This window comes from Phodopus roborovskii, unplaced genomic scaffold (assembly GCF_943737965.1).
Source record: "Phodopus roborovskii unplaced genomic scaffold, PHOROB, whole genome shotgun sequence".
Lineage (NCBI taxonomy): Eukaryota > Metazoa > Chordata > Mammalia > Rodentia > Cricetidae > Phodopus > Phodopus roborovskii.
Genome location: NW_026125546.1, coordinates 5,533,661 through 5,551,770, shown reverse-complemented (window position 1 = coordinate 5,551,770; position 18,110 = coordinate 5,533,661). Strand labels below are relative to the sequence as shown.

The window sequence follows — 18,110 nt, the reverse complement described above, 5'->3', positions numbered from 1 at the left end:
ATCAAGGAAGGTGCTTTAACTTTTTTCTAAGTTCCTGTACGTATTTATTATCTTTCAGTTAAATTAGTTTCATCAACTTAGTTACTGTACATCGCATGTTTTAACATTCAAGCTTTTTCACTTATGTGCTATGTAATGGCTTCTGTGAATGCTTTGATTTTTTTGTAATGAACAAAATTCAGTGCTGTGAAGTGTTTGATGGGCTTAAGAGAAGATTTGATTTCACATGATAATAGACTTTCTTTAACTCATTAGCTTCTATATAAACACAACAGAATGTATACCAAAGTGAACCTTCTTCAAGAATCTAAAATCTTAACTTCTGTTACTAAAAATATTCATTTGTAGGAAAGATGTTCTGATGATCTCTCTCCTGATAATGCACAAGCTCCCTACATGTTACTGTGAGCTTCAAGGCCTTGGAGAGTTTGTTGTTTCCTTTTGAGCTAAGATGTGACATGTTTGTTTGTTTATTTGTTTGTTTATGTGCTGGCATTTTAAAATTTTAAATTCTGGAGACCTGCAGAAACTAAGTGTCTGAGCTAATAAGCCTGTTACTACTTCAGGTCTTCTGTGACCACACCTGAAAAGCTGTGTAACATGGTTTTCTTTATTTTCAGTTGGAATCCACAGGACTTGGCCTCAGTAGTAGCAGACTAAGAACAACACTAAACAGAATACAAGAAAGTCTTATTGACCTGGTAAGTAATGACTTGGAATTAATTTGCTGGAGTTTGTGAAACAAAAAAAACATAGGCCAACTGAATGTAAACATGTAACTGTACACCTGTGGAGTGTCTGAGCCCTTTAGTGTTATACCAAGCTCAAACAGGAAATAAGAACCTGTGCTAATGGTCTGACAGATCATTGGGTAGATACTGAAGATTGGTGTTCAGGGAATGTCAGACTTCACTTTTTATTCACCTTGAAATTCAAGAGCCAACCTTGGGTTTGGTTTGCTTTGTAGCAGGAACTACTAGTTGTGTCCGATGGTAAACTGCATGGTTTAAGATTATATAGCAATGTAAAAGTGATCTCGGTGGTTGTTAAGCTAGCATAAGTATTGCAAGCTAGAAAATAACTTTTTTCTTCTTATTGGTCACTGTGGTGAGAAATCACCTACCAAGACATCTGTTTGTGCCTCTACATTGACCCAGTCGTCTCTTGATTTTCCTTTATTCCTTTAACTTACTCAAAACAAGCATTCACTTTCCTCTTTTTATCATAATGATCACATTGCATGCATACTTCTGTTACTGAAATTTTTATAAGGTCCTTGGGAAGCTGAGTGAGGATTGTTGAGAATTCCAGGCGTACATGGGCTACACAGTGAGACTCTGTATAAGAAAGTATTTAGCTGTATAAATGATGAAATAGTAAAACAAAGTGGAAAAGAAAGAAAAACTGGAATGTTGTATGCCAAGCATTGTTGTTATTATTATAAATTTGTTAGTGTACAAAAGCAGAAACTCATATCTCTTGTTCTTAAATTGTATATTTTGTTGTCATGGAGAGGCATTTAGACAAGTATATTCTATAATGTCTGTAACACCGTGTCGGGCCCTGATGAGTGCTGTGATGAAATGGATTGGAGAGTGCTAAGATGCCAACCTGTGAGCTGTGATGGAGTATCTGTGTATTGCTATCTCTGGTGACCACTGCTCCAGTAGAAGAGATAAGTAGTGTCTACCATTTGGGGATAATTTGGTGCCACACATCTATGTCCTGAAGTATTTGCAGGTCATTGATTCCAGGATTCCAGTTATACCACCTGTGTTCACATTCCCTATGTCAAAATAGCGTATTTGTATATAACCCACACATAGCTATGTATTGTATATCACCTTTACATTACATTTATACCTAGCACAATGTAAATGTTTTATAAATGGTAGTGTATTGTGTCCTTTAGAAGTAATGACATTCTATATAGATGTATGCCCAACCCCTCAGGTATTTTTGGACTGTGATTGGCTAAACATATAGACACACATGTGTGGGTGTGGAGTGCTGACAGCACAGCTGTATACCGCATTTACCTTGACTTCTCTTGGAAGTGTGCACAGACGATCCTGGGCTTCGTATCCTGTTTTCACTTGACTTCTTTAGGTTTAATAGTTAATCTTTGTTTCCAGATAATGGTTCCTTTTTTGACCAACATTTATTTCCTTCCTTCTTACCTGCTTGCCTTTGTTTTTTTAAAATCCTACTTGCCTACTTCAGTAGTTTTCCATATTTCATTATGCATTCTCTTCATTTTAGAATGGCTTTGGCCATTAGGTCTTATTCTGTGTAGTTCTTACTATTCAACTAAAGTTTTTCTTGTTTCTGATAGAAACCCTCCAGACTGATAGTGGGTTGAACTTCATCATTAAAATCATTCCAGCATTTCTCTTATTACTCCTGCTTGTTACTAGATTATTAGATTTAACCCTTAAGGCATTATACTTCAGGTTTTGCCATAAGGTGTATAATAGGATCACACAAACAAGTAAACAGTGATCCTAAGTTAGTTCTTTGAAACATACTGCTAAACGTCTTCATGATACTTAAGTGCCCATGACATTTGCCTAACTCTTATAGTAATAACTGGATGAATTTATGTCCCCAAGTGGTAAAAATTGTCAAATTTGCAGCCTTATGTTTAAAAGCAGCATGCCTTCCTTTTTTCTTTCTATTTTTTTTTTTGGGCAAATTTCCTTCTAAACACGTGTTTAGAAAATCATACAGTGGCTGTATCTGAATTTGCTGCTATTTCAGCCAGCAGTTGCAACTCTGCAGTTACTTGCCTGCTTATCTGGCAGTGGTTTGTCCTCTTAGGCCATAGCTTGGCAGAAATTCTGTTTCCACAGGCACTGGCTCTTTTGCTGCTACTAAAGGTAACTTTAACTAAATCTCTATCTTCCTATTCATAAGTAAGACTTGAGATTCAAATGGTGTGGTGAAAACCTGCCAGCTCAGAGAGGCTGATTAGCAAGTAGTTAACCCTCTCTCCTTGCTGGTGTCTCCTGAAAGGGCCGTTCTTTTGCTCTGCAAAAACAGACAGACAAGGAAACAAGCAAGCCATGCCACTGAAAACCCCTCCCTACTACTTGCTGTGTCTCTGTCTCTTCGAGATGCCCTGTGGTGCTCCATGACTACTTTCTGTTAGCAACTTGTTGCTAACTCAGCCTCCCGACCCAAGATTAATTTTATTTAATTAATACAGCTGCTAAGTCAAGCTTCACTGTGTGGCTGAATATCCCCCAACAATCATGTCCCAGTTTTAAGTGTTATCCTTACCATATCTTAAATCAGCAGATTAACTGTGGGATATGAAAACCATCAAGCCAACCAGTATTCTTTCTTTTGTAAGGGTTGTTTGTGAATGCTCTGTCTAGTTCCTGCTCTGGAAGAGCACTCCCTAGAATACAATTGAAATTTTCACGACAGTTTACATTTGTTTATGGGTGTTCCCCTCCCACACCCCGTTAGTATCTCTATTCTTGCACTGATAAGCCTTGATTTATTGATTTAGAAAATATTATTGCCCTTTAATATACCTTGATCTAAGATTATTTTTAAGTTACCATATAAACTTTAATTTATGTCCGCCGTGACAGAAAACATGGAGTCACTGCATTGTTTAGATAGGCAAATATTAGATAGCCTAACCAATGTGGAACTAAGTAGAAATACATTTTTTACATGTCAGTTAAAACCTTAGACATTTTTAGTTTTCTCTATACATATCTTCTGATTTTTACTTTTAAGTTATAAATGGAAAAAAAGAATCATTTTGATCCTTAAAAATATTACCTGAAGTAACCAATCATAGAAATTCAGTTCAAATTTTAGAAAATGCATTTTCCACGTCGAGGGAAGGTCCATGAGCTCTAATAGAGGGAAAGTACATGAGGAAGTGGCCACTGCTGATCCTCTGCCAGAAATAAGTCTTTAATTGTCTGTTTGGTGACTGTCCTAGTCACTGTTCTAGTGCTGTGAAGAGACGCCATTACGAAGGCAACTCTTATAAAAGAAAGCATTTAATTGGGTCTTGCTTACAGTTACAGAGGTTTAATCCATTGTCAGCATGGTAGGGAACACCGTGTCAGGGAGCTTGGCAGTAGGCAGGCATAGTGCTGGAGATGTAGCTGAGAGCTACATCCTGTTGCACAAGTGGGGTGGAGAGTATGCAGAGAGAGACAGAGAGGGACACACACACACACAGAGAGAGAGAGAGAGAGAGTGAGAGTGAGAGCGAGAGAGAGAGAGAGAGAGACTGAGACTGGCATGGGCTTTGAAAACTGAAAGCCAGTCACTCACTTCCTCCAACAAGCCACACCTCCTAATCCTTCTAATCCTAGCAGAGTTCCACTCCCAGTCATTCTTATTTAAACCACCATAGTGATGACAACTAAATTGCTTAAAAAAAAAAAAAAATTAAGTGTTTGTTTGAGACAGGGCCTTGCTGTGTAGCCCAGGCTAGCCTCAGACTGGTGATCTGCTTCAGCCTCTCAAATCTGAGATTACAGGTGTGCACTGTGACACCCATCTTGAACATTATTTTAAAAACTGAAAGCATTACTTTCAGTTTGCCCAGAAAATCTGTTCGTTTCAGTTCTTTTATAGTGGTAGGGTAATAGCAGCCCAGGGCAAAACCCTGACTTCTGCTGTGATTAGAGATTAACATTTCTCTTCGGTGCTCCTCTGCTCACGAGGCTGCTGTGAGCTGAAGCTGGTACTGCTGCTCCAGTGCATGGTACATACTCAGTTCACTCATGTCAGCTGACATCTTTGTGACTGGCTAGTGCACTTAAGTGCATTTTCTTATACGTAAACTCACTGTAAGCACACAATTGCCAGAAAACTTGGTGTTAATAGGAACAAAGGAAATTGCTAATGTAGACACCTTTCGGGCAGTCATTCCAGTATCTTTGAATATACTTGTGGCAGCTTCGTGACTAAAGGGTGAGACCAACACATTTGTGTTGAAGGCCAAGGAAGCAGTTGGGCAAGTGCTTTAGTCCCTCCCCACAGTGCTTTGCAATTGCTCATTTACACAACGTATGCTGTATTAACTTTTCTTTTAAATTTCTTTTCTAGAAGCTTTTTTCAGAATGTAATAAATGTATGTTGTTGCCAAGTCATTGCTAGAAAAGGTACTATAAGCCAGACAAAGGTTATAATTGATTATTAAAATCAGTAGCATTGTTGGATATTGTTATTTGTGTGCCAGGGAGTTTTTTTTTTTTTTTTTCTTTTCTTTTATGCAATTGTAATGTTACCCTCTTGGTGCCCCCTCAAAAATAGTAAATGAAATTATCTTTTTTGACATTGAATGTAGTGACTACTTAAGTGGCTGGTATGAGTTTAGTGTTCTCAGTAGCAGTTTTTCATGGTTGTTTCATAAAAGCTTGTCCGCCCAGATGTAACTCTAGTCAACTGTTAGGAGTGTTAAGAACCCAGTATGACCATCTTCTGGTTCCCAGCTACTCGCCGTCAAGCACTGCCTAGCTAAGATCTCAAGGTGCTTTCTCCGCTAGACTGCTTATGGTATGAGATATTTTGTGGTGTTCAGGAATGTGTGTACCCTCCTTACTCCTTGCCTGGGACCTGGGTGCTGGCAAAGATACTTAGTGATGAGAGGATCGCTAGTGAGCCTGGTGTCAGGTGAAAGTGGAAAGGGTTTGAAAGGAGCAGTGTCCTGACCACAGGGGCACTGTACCAATGCCGTCGGCTACACAGTGCAGCATATTCATTGACTCCTCTCACCTAGATCCATCCTGACCATCCTTGTTCTCATAAGTGAACCAGATGTATGCAGTACTGTTAGTTTTGTTTGAGTTTATAACTGCCTCCTAGTGCTGCCTTCTTGAGATTATACCAAGATTACCTTGGTTAATTTTTTCATTGTGACATGATTGCCAAATTTTGCTTGTGATATCAACGCATACATCACAATGTTATTACTGGTTCTTAAGGATCAGTCAGTCCCTCACCTTCTAGATTTTGCGAGTTATTTCTCTGAGAAACAGCTGATTGTTAATGAAGATTCCCTGTGTTGGCTAACTTTAGACCATGCACATATGGTGCATGCAGTATTGGGTAATCTGTGAAATCATTTAATTTAGTATAAGGAGGAAAATCCCAATAGTGGCAAAGCGTAAAAGTGAAAGAGAGGGCCCAAAGCTAAGTGTGTAGTGTGTGCATGCCTGTGAGTGTGCTCACGAGTTCCTTTCTCAGAGCATGCTTTAGTACTGGTAGACCTTGCTGTTTCAGGTTTTGTGTGTGTCTTATCTTTCTAGGAGGTTTCAGCTGATCCTACTGCCACACTCACAGCGGCAGAAGAAAGAAAGGAGAAGGTACCCAGCCCACACCTCAATCAACTAGTGATTTTGACATCTGGGGATACATTATATGGGTTGGCAGAGAGAGTGGTAGCCACAGAATCCTTGTAAGTTGTTGAAACCAGTTGCTTTGCCATAACTATTTAAGGAAAATTATAAAAAGTAAGCCTTGTGTAATTATATTTATTGCTATAAATATAACCTAAACCACTTAAGCATTATTGTGAAATCTATGTTAGCATAGACTACTAATTGATTTATTTTAATTGCATGGTTGTGTGTGTGTTCATGTTTGTGCAAGTGTATGTCTTCATACATATGAGAGCCAGATAACTATCTTGGGTATCATTCCTCTGATACTGTTCCCCTGGTTTTTGAGACACGGTTTCTCACTGGCCTAGAAATTGTCAAGTATGGTAGATGAGGAGATGAATGAGCCCCAGGGATTCACCTGTCTCTGCCTCACCAGACTGGGATTACAATACACCTTCAACCCCATAGTTGACTTTAATTATGTAAATGAAAGTAAGGATCTATGTTATGTTTTGATAATTAACAAGATGATCCTTGTTAACTCAAACTTTAAAAAGTGAATGATAGATTTCTGTTTTCCCTGTTGGCCAAAGAATTGGTAACTGCAGTCCATTGTTACTGTTACATAGAATTCACTTTTGGCATCAGCAAGAATAACCTGTTCATAAGGTACATCCATAAATATTTTATACATACATACATACAATATTCTCTCATACATAGCAGAAATCCAAGAGCAATATTTGGTGGTATACTTACCACCTGCCACTCTTGCAGCCAGAACAGATGTGCCTGCCTCTGCTGAGCCTTTGTGCCCTATGTTAGGAGTGTTTGCTTACTTAAGAGTAATATCTCTTTTCAATCTCTTGAGTTCGAGCTTTTGTATATATTTATTGAATGGAATCTTTAAAAGAAATCCTCTAAAAGACAGCCACAGACTGGAGAGTGGGCTCAGTGGTTAAGAGCACTTTCTGCTATTGCAGAGGACCCAGGTTCAAGTCCTAGCATTGACATGGTAACTCTTAATTCTCTATAACCCCAGTCCCAGGGGATCCGATGCCCTGATTTGACCTTGGTGGCCACCAGGCATGCACCTAGTACACATGCACATATGTAAGCAAAACACCCACACATAAAATAAGTAAATATTTTTAAGGTAGCCTTATTATTTTAGGGCTTTTTGTTTATGTTTTCTATGTTATGGGAACTCCTGTCTTCCATGTGAAGGGGCTAACTCCGGGACTTGGAGCCTGGTTATATCCCTGAAGCAACTCTTCCACTAACTGATCAACGAGCATCTGCTGCTGTGTGGTGTTAAAGAAACTTGTCCAGTTCACAGAACAAAGTCACTAAAATGAAATCAGTTTTCAGTTGGTTTTTTATCCTAAATCCTGCAATTTGTTTATGACATGAGTATGTATTCTCTTTAGGGTGTTCCTGGCTGAACAGTTTGAGTTTCTTCAGCCACATTTGGATGCTGTGATGCCTGCAGCCAAAAAGCCCTTTCTCCAGCAGTTTTACTCTCAGGTCAGAGATGGTATGGTCTGTCATTTCCACTGTGAGCAAAGTAGAGCTGCCACTGTGGTTTAGGTTGATAAGGGTATCACTAGAGATCAGGCTCCAGGGGAGCTGGATAAAATAGCCTTTATTTACATTAAATTAACAACTTAGCATTACAAGTTTTATTCTGGTGAAAGAAAGAGCAAGAGAGAGATAAAGAGCAAGAGATAGAGACTGATAGATGGGTAGATGATGGATGATGGATGGATGGATGTTGGATGGATACATGATAGAAAGCACCAACCAGAGCTGTATTTAGAGCACTGTTAAGAGTGCTTTGAAGAGGATGAGTGGCTGATGGTAAACTTAACCCATACTGGAGGGGCGTGAGCTGAGTTGGGGGAGGTAGTCTAGCAGGGCTGTCTGGGAAAAGTGTGTCATGTTTAAACTGGACCCAGCTGGATAGAGAGCAAGTTGGAGAGACAGTGATGAGAGAGTGCAATGCATGTGAGTCTGAGGAATACTAAAGTTGTCAGAGCAGGGAAGAGGAGGTGGCTGGAGTGACAAGCAGAAGCCTTTTTACCTAAAGTGCTCCAGCCTGGGATTAGACTTTATTCCAAGGGTACCAGGATGGTGTTAGAATGTTTGAAAGGAGGTGAACAGCTTGCCCACTTGTGTACTTTGGAAGAGCTCTTTGGAGGTGGGTGAACAATTTTAAGTGGTATCATGGTTGCAGGGGGGGCGCGGGACAGTTGAAGGCTGTGAGTGAGAGTAGAAACCCAAAATAAGGTCCCAGGAGGGAGGAGAGATGGGGAAGTGGAAACAAGGTTTTTGTCTCATGTTAAAATATCTTCTTAATTGAAATCTCCAGATGTTAATTTAAATCTTCGTATGCAGTACATACTAGAAAGGGACAAAATACTCATTTTTTAGATATAGCACTTATAGAAGTAATTGTTTTTGTTTCTGTGAAACATTTCAGACAGTTTCAACTGCCAGTGAACTACGCAAACCCATTTACTGGATTGTGGCTGGTAAAGCTATTGATTATGAACAGATGCTTCTGCTGATGACCAATGTGAAATGGGATGTCAAAGAGATCATGTCACAACACAACATTTATGTAGATGCATTGCTGAAGGCAAGTGCTCTGGGAACTGTCTTTGCTAGTGATCACTTTATTAAGAGATGTGTGGGCTCTAAAATAGGAGATTCTAGTTAGTTGCAACTCATTTCTGGGATTGGGGACATGGGCATGAATTGATGTTCACGGGCTCTAAATTCTGTTTGAGTTGTGATACTTACAGACTTGCATTTTTGTGGGGGTTTTGTTTGTTTGTTTGTTTTTAATTTTGCTCCCTAGTTTCTAATGTTGAATTAGTTTGAATATTTCGTGCCATGACCCCTTCCTGATAGGACCCCAGTCACCACAGCTCTAAACCCAAGAAGGGGTTTCAACTTAAGAGTCATTTCTGCACTCTGCACCTTTTTTGTGACAGGAGCATGTTCCTCATTCCAGGTTATGTTTTCTAGAAATCATATTACTTTTGCAAGGTCTTATGTGATTGCTGTGTGTGGGTGACACCTGCTTTTTATGAGTTCCCGAAAGAGAGTTGCCGAAAGTCGTTTGTGAATTAGGTGATACTTACAACCACCTGACCTGATGGACACCTGCCAGTACCGTGTTAATTAAGGAACTTACGTGACTTTGAGGAACATCCCTGTTGGTGTAGAGATAGGGGCCCACAGATGGGTCCAGGTCCTTAATATGCAGTGGTATATAATGCTGTGAACAAAACAAGGCAGCCAAAGCAGGGGATGATGGGAACTAGGTGGGAGAGGAATATCCCTGGATTGTTGTAACAGGAGGAGTCTAATAATGAAAGGAAGAAATGTGGAATCTCCAATGAAGAATATCTGGGAAAAGCAGCTTTCAGAAAGATTGCTTTTTCATTTCTGTCAGTGTAAAAAAAAAAAAAAAAAATAGCCTGTAGAGCCCTGTTTATTTTTCTTTTTTTTTTTTTTTTTTCTTTATCTTATTTAGCTGGGATACCTGAGATCCAGTGAAGCCATAGCTTAGAACATAGGTTAGGTAGGGTTGGTGTGTGCCATGCCTTCTAACTTGCCCTTCTGTGGGGTTCTCAGGCTGTCCCCAGACTCAAAGGTTGTGCTTTGTTGTATCTGTGAGTGCCATTGCTATCTAAAGGGTGACAAGTACACATGTTCTACTTTTGCTGTCCCGAACTGGAGAGATTCTTGTCTTTGAGATTTCAATTACCACTTTAAATTTAGAATAAAAATTAAGTGCAATTTTTAAATAACTAAATCCTCATTTCAAAACAATATGCTGATTCTATTTTTATGGGATGTTTCCTTAGTTTATTGAGGCAATGCATAAGATAGGTGTTTTTTTGTTGAGTTTTGTTGTGCTTTCTTTTGTTTGTCAGAGTTCAGATGCCCAGAAAGTGCAGTGTCAAGGCTCAGATGGATTAGCTGTGTGTGCTGGGCTAATTTCCCACAGATCTTATCTTCTCCTTGCATGCTCATGGGATAAAAGGGACAGGGAGCTGTCCTGAGCATCTTTTATAAAAGCATCAATCCCAGACATATGTCTGTCCTTTCCAAAGACCCCACTTCAAGGTTAGGAGTCATCCTGGGGTTAGGATTTCAGAAGATGAACTTGAGGTACTAAAGTTTTGGGACCATAGTCTATGCCGAGCAGCAGACACACGGAATAATGGGAAAGACTTCTGTGTTCAGGAAACCCAGTGCAAGAAGACCCTACTTGCTTTCATATCTTCGTTCCTTGACTATTGATTATTCTGAAGAATATTGTTCAGATTATTAATTTGACTCCATCCTTTTTAGTGTCCCACGGCCATCTTTAAATTCACAGGATAATTATCTGATACTTTCTGTTCTTTGTGTTACTTTCCTGAATTCAAATTGGGCGAAAGCAAAACCTGCTGTTGTTGCTCTCATGTAATCCTGAGTAAAATGTGGTGATTATTTAACAAGCTGTTATTTGTGAACACCAAACTTAGTGATAAATAGTAAGCTTGCATATTAAGCCTCTATCTTCCTAGAGTAAAATATTAATGAAAATTACCAAACTATGACTTGAAATCCAAAGTAGTTTATTGTAGCAAATGCACGAATAAATACCAGAGCCAATGCTACTGCTCTGAGACCCATGAGTTGAGACAGCTGAAAGAGAGAAATTACTTATTTAGCTCTGATTTCAAAAAGTATGCTTAGTGAATTGGAGACACATTCCTTTAAAAAAAATAATTGAAAGCAATGAACTGTTAAAAAAAGAAATCAGCAGGAAAAGCTGTGATTTGGAAGTAGCCAAGAATCAGTAGGTAGTGCAGCTGTCAACTGGGTCCCTCACCTGGCCTGATCCAGGTGATTCCATGTGTCTCATTAGGACCTGAATGCATGTTGGTCCCAACTTGCTAACATCATGTCATTTCACTATTCAGAAAAATCCCACCTTAATCCTTCTTAAATTTATCTGAAATATTTCCCAGGAAGAGTCAGTGGCCTTCCTTTTGTATATGAAGTTCTAAGCTGGCAGTCTTCCAACGAGACCATCGACTGCAAGATGAAATATTCATTGCTGTTGTGAAATCACTCATTTTCCTAAATTAGTTCTTTATGCTTTCATTTTCAATATAACCTTGTGAAAGTTAAGACAATAAAAATGCTTAGTTTTTCTGTAGCTAATAAAGATGTTTAATGATGGTTTTCCTTTGTACTAAAGTTTTGTGACTATGACATAATTTTCAAATCATTTTGTATGTAATAATGTATTTAATATTAAAAATGAGTAGAAAACAATTTATCAGATTACTCTTCAAGGAAGTCTAAGTACTGACAAGCTATGAATAGTTAATTTTGAGTTGAAAGCTTATTAAAATAGACTTGAAAACTGTGTCTCTCCAAATTAAATCATTTACAACTCTACAGTAGACAATCAGAAAATTTTGAGATATAAAAATATTTAATCATGATTAAAATTGTTTAGTTGATTGATAATGCTTATTTCTCTCTAGATAAATGTAATTTGTTCTGTGCTATAACATAGTCTGTTTTTTCTTAAAGTATTTGTTTACTTACATATTGTGTGTGAGAGAGAAAAAGAGAGATGAGCATGAGGTCAGAAGACAATTTTGTGAGTTGGTCTGCAGCAAGGGCCTTTGCCTGCTGAGCAATTTTACCAGCCCTGATTATATATTTAAAAACTTTTACACTAAGTCCAAATTGTCTAGGACATTAACCCCTCCCTCTTTTTGCTTCATTTAGTTAAAATCTAAATCTTTGGTTTTGGGTTGGTTTTGTTTTGTTTTGTTTTGTGAAAATACTGTGGCACTGAAATTATAGCCATGACTTTTGTACCTCTTAGGAGTTTGAGCAGTTTAACAAGCGGTTAAATGAAGTTTCTAAGAGAGTTCGGATACCCTTGCCTGTATCAAATATACTTTGGGAACATTGTATACGATTAGCCAACAGAACTATTGTGGAAGGGTAAGTTTCAAGAGAGCATTAATTGTTTCTTAAATTATAATATAGTGTATGAATGACATATATGATTACTAATGGATGGAAACCATAGAGGTAATGATCAGTACTTGACATGCTTAGTACCAGGTTTGATAGGAAGCCATAGATCACAGCGTGCCTATCTCTTGTGGGTTATTAATTGTTGATTTGATATTGAACCAAGATAGCAGATGAATGAGGAATACAGAGCAATTAGAGTATCTGAAAATGAAACTGATAATTATTATCTAATAAGTTTCATGAGTATTTGTAACATTTACTGAGTATTATTTACCAAGCCAAAGATTTCACAGGTTTTGTTGGCAAATCCTGACTTGCCTCTGTTTGTAATTGTTACTGGGAAATCTTGGGTCAGAAAGCCCGGACTTAGAGAGTAGAGAGGGTGGGTAACTTGGACAGGTCCCCAGTGTTCAGATGTAGAGAGGGCACCTGAACTGCTGGTGCTCTGATGGCATAGTCAGTCTTCAGATCGCCTGTGTCATTGCTCATCCCTGTCTCCAACTCCCATAGACCCCCAGTTTGTGCATGGTAGCATTCCCACTTACTTGACACCATCTGCCTGGTTTCTCTTTCCTTTTTCCTTGTTATGAAAAGAATGCCTTAGCAAGTGGGAAAGTCATGGGGATGAGCTATTAAAAGTACTTTAGTGTCAACATCCAAGTTTACAAGTATTAGAAATAAACATAAATATGTGTTGTTTTCATATAAACCACTTTATTTAAAACCAAAACACAAAAATCCATTGATTACTAAGTAATAAAAGCTATGGTTTTTCTAGTCAATTTCTTTAAGGAAATGGGTCATTTCCTAGCATTGAATATGCCACTGGCTTAGGGATAATAAAATATTGTACTATATGGTTAATATACCTATTATTATTGGGCATCCACCTTAAAAGCCAGTATTTCAGTAGTGAGGTATATCACAATGCATCCATGGATTATTTTATTATGGAAAATATGTACAGTGTTGATGGGAAAAGTATTTCATTTGTTCTTTTTTCATTGAATTACTACAATATTGAAATGTTTTTCTAACTTGAGTATGACTTTGGAGTACTTGAGCATAGATTGAAAAATAATTCTTGGTAGCCAGAGTACCTGATTGAGTATATCTCTCTTTTAGACATAAGTGTTGACCGAATGCAGAAAACTGTAGTCCTCAAGAGCACAGAAGAGTGTTTGAGTAGCGTACTTTCTTCGCTTTGCAAGTGAGGAAAGTAAAGAATAGATAGGAATAATACCAAAGACTAGTCGGATCGGTAAAGGAATAGCACGCGCACAGCCCTTTCCTGTGCTGTCTTTACCACCATCTCATCACTTGTTATTTTACTGTTGTATCTCTTAGATATGCCAATGTCAAGAAGTGCAGCAATGAAGGTCGTGCCTTGATGCAATTGGATTTTCAACAGTTTTTAACAAAACTTGAAAAACTAACTGATATTAGACCCATTCCTGATAAGGAATTTGTGGAAACGTATATCAAAGCCTACTACCTAACTGAGAATGACATGGAGCGCTGGATCAAAGAGCACAGGGTGAGAGCAGGGTCAATGTGCGCTCTTTCCCATTGTGCTGTCCCATTTGTCTGGTACATTATATCATTCAGAATCATGAGAGTAAATACAAGCACTACTTAGGCTGGTTCCGCCATATTCACACTAGTTATGAGATGTCTTAACTGGTCACATCCTTTTGAGTCCTAGAATTAGGACATGAGCTGTGGTTTTCCTATGCTGCATCACAGGAAGAGACTGAACATGGTTTGTATCAAAATAAATTGAACACTGAAATGATTCATAACTCTAGAACCTTTAAGCAGTAAAGTGGTAACATCCTCATCGGTGGTCTGTAGGGATGATTGGAAATATTAAAATATGGCTACACTTTTAACAAGCATTAGATATTGCCTTTAATATAGGTTTGATTGTTTTGCTTCAGTTATTTAGAATGCTGAATTTCTTCAGCTTAATCAAACACACACACACACACACACACGCACACACACACACGCACGCACGCACGCACGTTCTCTGCAGGGAGCACTTCTGTCTGACCCTTGGCTCATTTGTCTGGATAGACAGTATGTGAAGGGATCTTGAGGGAAATGTGGAGAGTTGTAAAGTTACCTGCAACCAAGGAGTATTCTGAGTTCAAGGCCAGTCTTGGCTTCATAGTGTAGGGCCAATTTGGGCAATGTAAGATTCTGTCTCAAACAGAACAAAATAAAAACAAACAAACTAAACTTTAAAGAAAAGAAGAAGGAAGAAAGGAAGAAAATAAAAGAAAATCACCAAATCTTAATACTTATAATAACTCCAGTATTCACTTGGGCACTAAACATGGGTAAGGCTGAGTAGTGTTTCATTTCATTTGGGTAAGGAAATAAATTGTCACTTATTTAATTTATTTGGCATATTCTTTTGCGTTTTAACATTATAAAAAGATGAAATGAGCCTTAGTATGATTTTTGTAATGTCTAGTGTTGGTTGGAATCAACTTGAGATGTACATGCTTTTTAAGTCCTTTTTGATAAATAAGCCAGAATTGAGGGAAAACTTCGGCACTTATTCTGCACTGGTATTTGAGAACAAAAACACTAACCCTGTATGTGGATGGCTGCTGAATGTTCATGCTGTTAGCAGAGTGAGCTGCTGCTGCTCAGGGCTGGTGCTGAGGGAGGTTGTGAGCATGTACAGAGTGCCTGCAGAAGGACAGAAAGCACAGCTCTTCCGTGTCTATTACCTGATGCAGAAATGATGCCCTTTAGGGATTATTCTTTTAACATATTAAGTAAACTTTGTAGTGTGATGTTTTAGAAGCTTTAAACTCGGCGCTATTTGTAGTTCAGTGACATTTTCCCAGGAGCAGTTAGGAATTCCCTACAGGTTCTTTCCAGCTGAAAAGCAGAGAGCTTCTAGAACTACTTGTCACCTGAGCAAGTCTAGTGCTCAGTGATGATGGGAACTGAATGTTAACCAGGTGGAGAGATGCTTTGCACTTTGCGGGGTGGTGCCAGGTGCTTACATGGCATCATGTGCTGAGGTTTAGAATGAACTCTTCCTCCTGCTTTAACAGCTGCTTCTATATTGTCTTTAGTAGAGCAGGCTTGCCTGTCCCTTGTAAGGTGAAAGTACACCATTGTCCCTCCCTACCTTAACTCCTGTTTAGGAGGAAAACAGTATGTCAGCATTTGTGAGGAACCATCTACCCATCCTACCAGTGCACTGTTGAACACATAAACTAGATATATTTGGACAGTGAAGGATACTTAGTCTTCATTTTACTAATTGCCTAATAGTTTTACAGCGAGCAGTTGAGGAAGAGTGACTTTGGGCTGGAGAGGTGACCCAGCGAGCACTCTCTGCTCTTGCAGGTTCAAGTCTCAGCACCTGCGTGGTGGCTCATAAACATCAGTAACTCCAGGGAATCCAACACCCTCTTCCGACCTCTGTAGACACCAAGCGTGTGTGTAGCACATATACATATATAGCGTCAAAATACATACATAAAAAGAAAATAAATCTTCAAAGTCTTCTAGGCTGTCTTTCTAATTCATTGCCTTGTTTTCAAGTTGCAAAGGAATCATTCATTGTTCTGGTGGAGATTTTAACTAGAGTGCATTTTAAAATTTGAAATGGTAATGTGTTTTGCTAACTTAAAGACTACCACAGAAACAAGTGTAATGTATGTGTAACCTTTAAAGTGATAAACAGCACATTACATCATGTAGTGTTAGAGCAGATTCTGTTGCTGCCCTAGCTCCCCACCTTTACAGCAAGGTAGAGTTTGCCTTTTATGTTCCAGCTGTAATGTCCACTGCTTGCCCTGGCTTACAGTGCTCAGAACCACCCACCGGCATCAGATATAGACCTACTCTTCTGTGGTATTGATCAGATGCATCAATTTTAGTACATTGGGTGTTAAACTTGTATTTTCTTTCTTTGGACAGGAATATTCAACGAAGCAGCTAACCAACCTGGTGAATGTTTGCCTGGGATCTCATATCAATAAGAAAGCAAGACAAAAGCTCCTAGCAGCTATAGATGATATAGACCGACCTAAAAGATAATTAACACAGCTCTTTCCTTGGGCACTGAAATCTCTCAGCCTGTAAGACATGAAAGGCACTCCTGACAATTCTCTGCTAAGACAACTTCGAGCATGTCCATTTGAACTGGAAACAGAAAATACTCAAGTGTGTGTGGTTCTCAAGTGACTTTTATATGCTCCAGTCTTCAGATTTTGCTGTCATTTGTTGTACCCTTTTCCTGAAATTATCTTATTGTCATAATTATTATTATGTGGCTACAATTATACATTTACAGAAGAGTGTATTATAAATACATAGTCAGATGGAATAGTGACTAGTGTGTCTATGATTAGTTTTTAGAGAGTGTCTTAATAAACTTGAGAGCGTGAATGTACAGGATTCCTAATTATGAACATTGCATGAGAATTTAAAAAGAACGTGTAAGTAAAATAGTTGAAAATCAGTATGCTCTCTGTCAGAGCTTCCACCAGGGTTGATTTGGTTATAATGGTGATCATAAATGATGAAATTTAATAAATGTTACACTTAAATGATCGGCTGTGTGAATTGCATTTTGATCTTTCTACCTAACAGGAAGACTTCAGGAAATAGTAATTTTGTGTGTGTGTGAGAGAGAGAGAGAGAGTGTGTGTGTGTGTGTGTGTGTGTGTGCGCGCGCGTGTGTGCTCTCATTTATTTCTCTTATATCCTAAAACACCTGGTGGGGAGGTCATTTCGTTGCATGTACTTTCCCAGTACATGAGTAGCATACTGAGTGACGTAAATGTCCATATATATATGAGAAATCTATAAGCTCAGCTGTTTTTGAATTCAACTCTTAGGACAGCAAAATCTGGGTTGAGTGGCTGAAAGTAGAGCTGTTTTTGTTTTTGGTTGGTTGTTTGTCTTCAAGACAGGGTTTCTCTGTGTGGCTTTGGAGAATGTCCTGGAACTCACTCTGTAGACCGGGCAGGTCTCGATCTCACAGAGATCCGCCTGCTTCTGCTTTCCAAGTGCTGGGATTAAAGGCGTGCACCACAAATGCCTGTAGAGCAGTTGTTAGTCATGTGTGAGCATGGGTCATGCAGTTGCTTTCCTTAAATATTTTTTTTTATAACCCAGATGTAAAATTTGAGAATATCAACAACAAGCTCGAGAACCCAACTAATTACTGCGTGTTGCTGCTCTGAATTTCTGGAGTTGAGTGTCTTTAGATAATGTCGAGTGTCAATGTGTGTTCTTTCTTAGTGGGGCAAAGGTTATCTTAGCTGGGTGGTATTGGACCAGGGATTACTGTGCAGGATCCATGACATCAGTGGCTCCCAGGACCCTGAGGAACTTCATTAGAAATTGGCCTGTGACTACTGAGTCTGAGAGGATGATGTAAAGAGCAGTGATTGAGCATGAAGCTGATAAGACACTTGCCACTCATTTCCCTCAACCAAGAGACAGAACAGTATAATGTGAGACAGACCCTTTCAGCATCCCCCCCTCCCTCTCCTTCCCCGCCCTCCAGTGTGTGTGTGTGTGTGTGTGTGTGTGTGTGTGTGTGTGTGTGTGTGTACATGCAGAGGGGAACCACTGATGAGTTTATTCTTATTCAGCCTTAGCTGTACAGTTCGTCTATCATCGATTTAAACTTTTCTTGTA

General features: G+C 38.9%; 1 protein-coding gene across 1 annotated transcript in view; it reads left to right on the top strand.

The window, feature by feature from the left end:
- The window catches only part of Vps50 (VPS50 subunit of EARP/GARPII complex), an 89,451-nt gene extending 72,437 nt beyond the window's left edge, over positions 1-17,014 (top strand). Inside the window, exons 22-28 of the mRNA XM_051177192.1 lie at positions 621-701; positions 6,288-6,436; positions 7,793-7,889; positions 8,845-9,003; positions 12,271-12,392; positions 13,776-13,965; positions 16,380-17,014. Of these exons, the coding sequence (XP_051033149.1) occupies positions 621-701; positions 6,288-6,436; positions 7,793-7,889; positions 8,845-9,003; positions 12,271-12,392; positions 13,776-13,965; positions 16,380-16,499 (918 nt within the window). The 3' untranslated portion in view covers positions 16,500-17,014. The remainder of the gene's footprint in view (positions 1-620; positions 702-6,287; positions 6,437-7,792; positions 7,890-8,844; positions 9,004-12,270; positions 12,393-13,775; positions 13,966-16,379) is intronic.
- Positions 17,015-18,110: the final 1,096 nt, after the last annotated feature.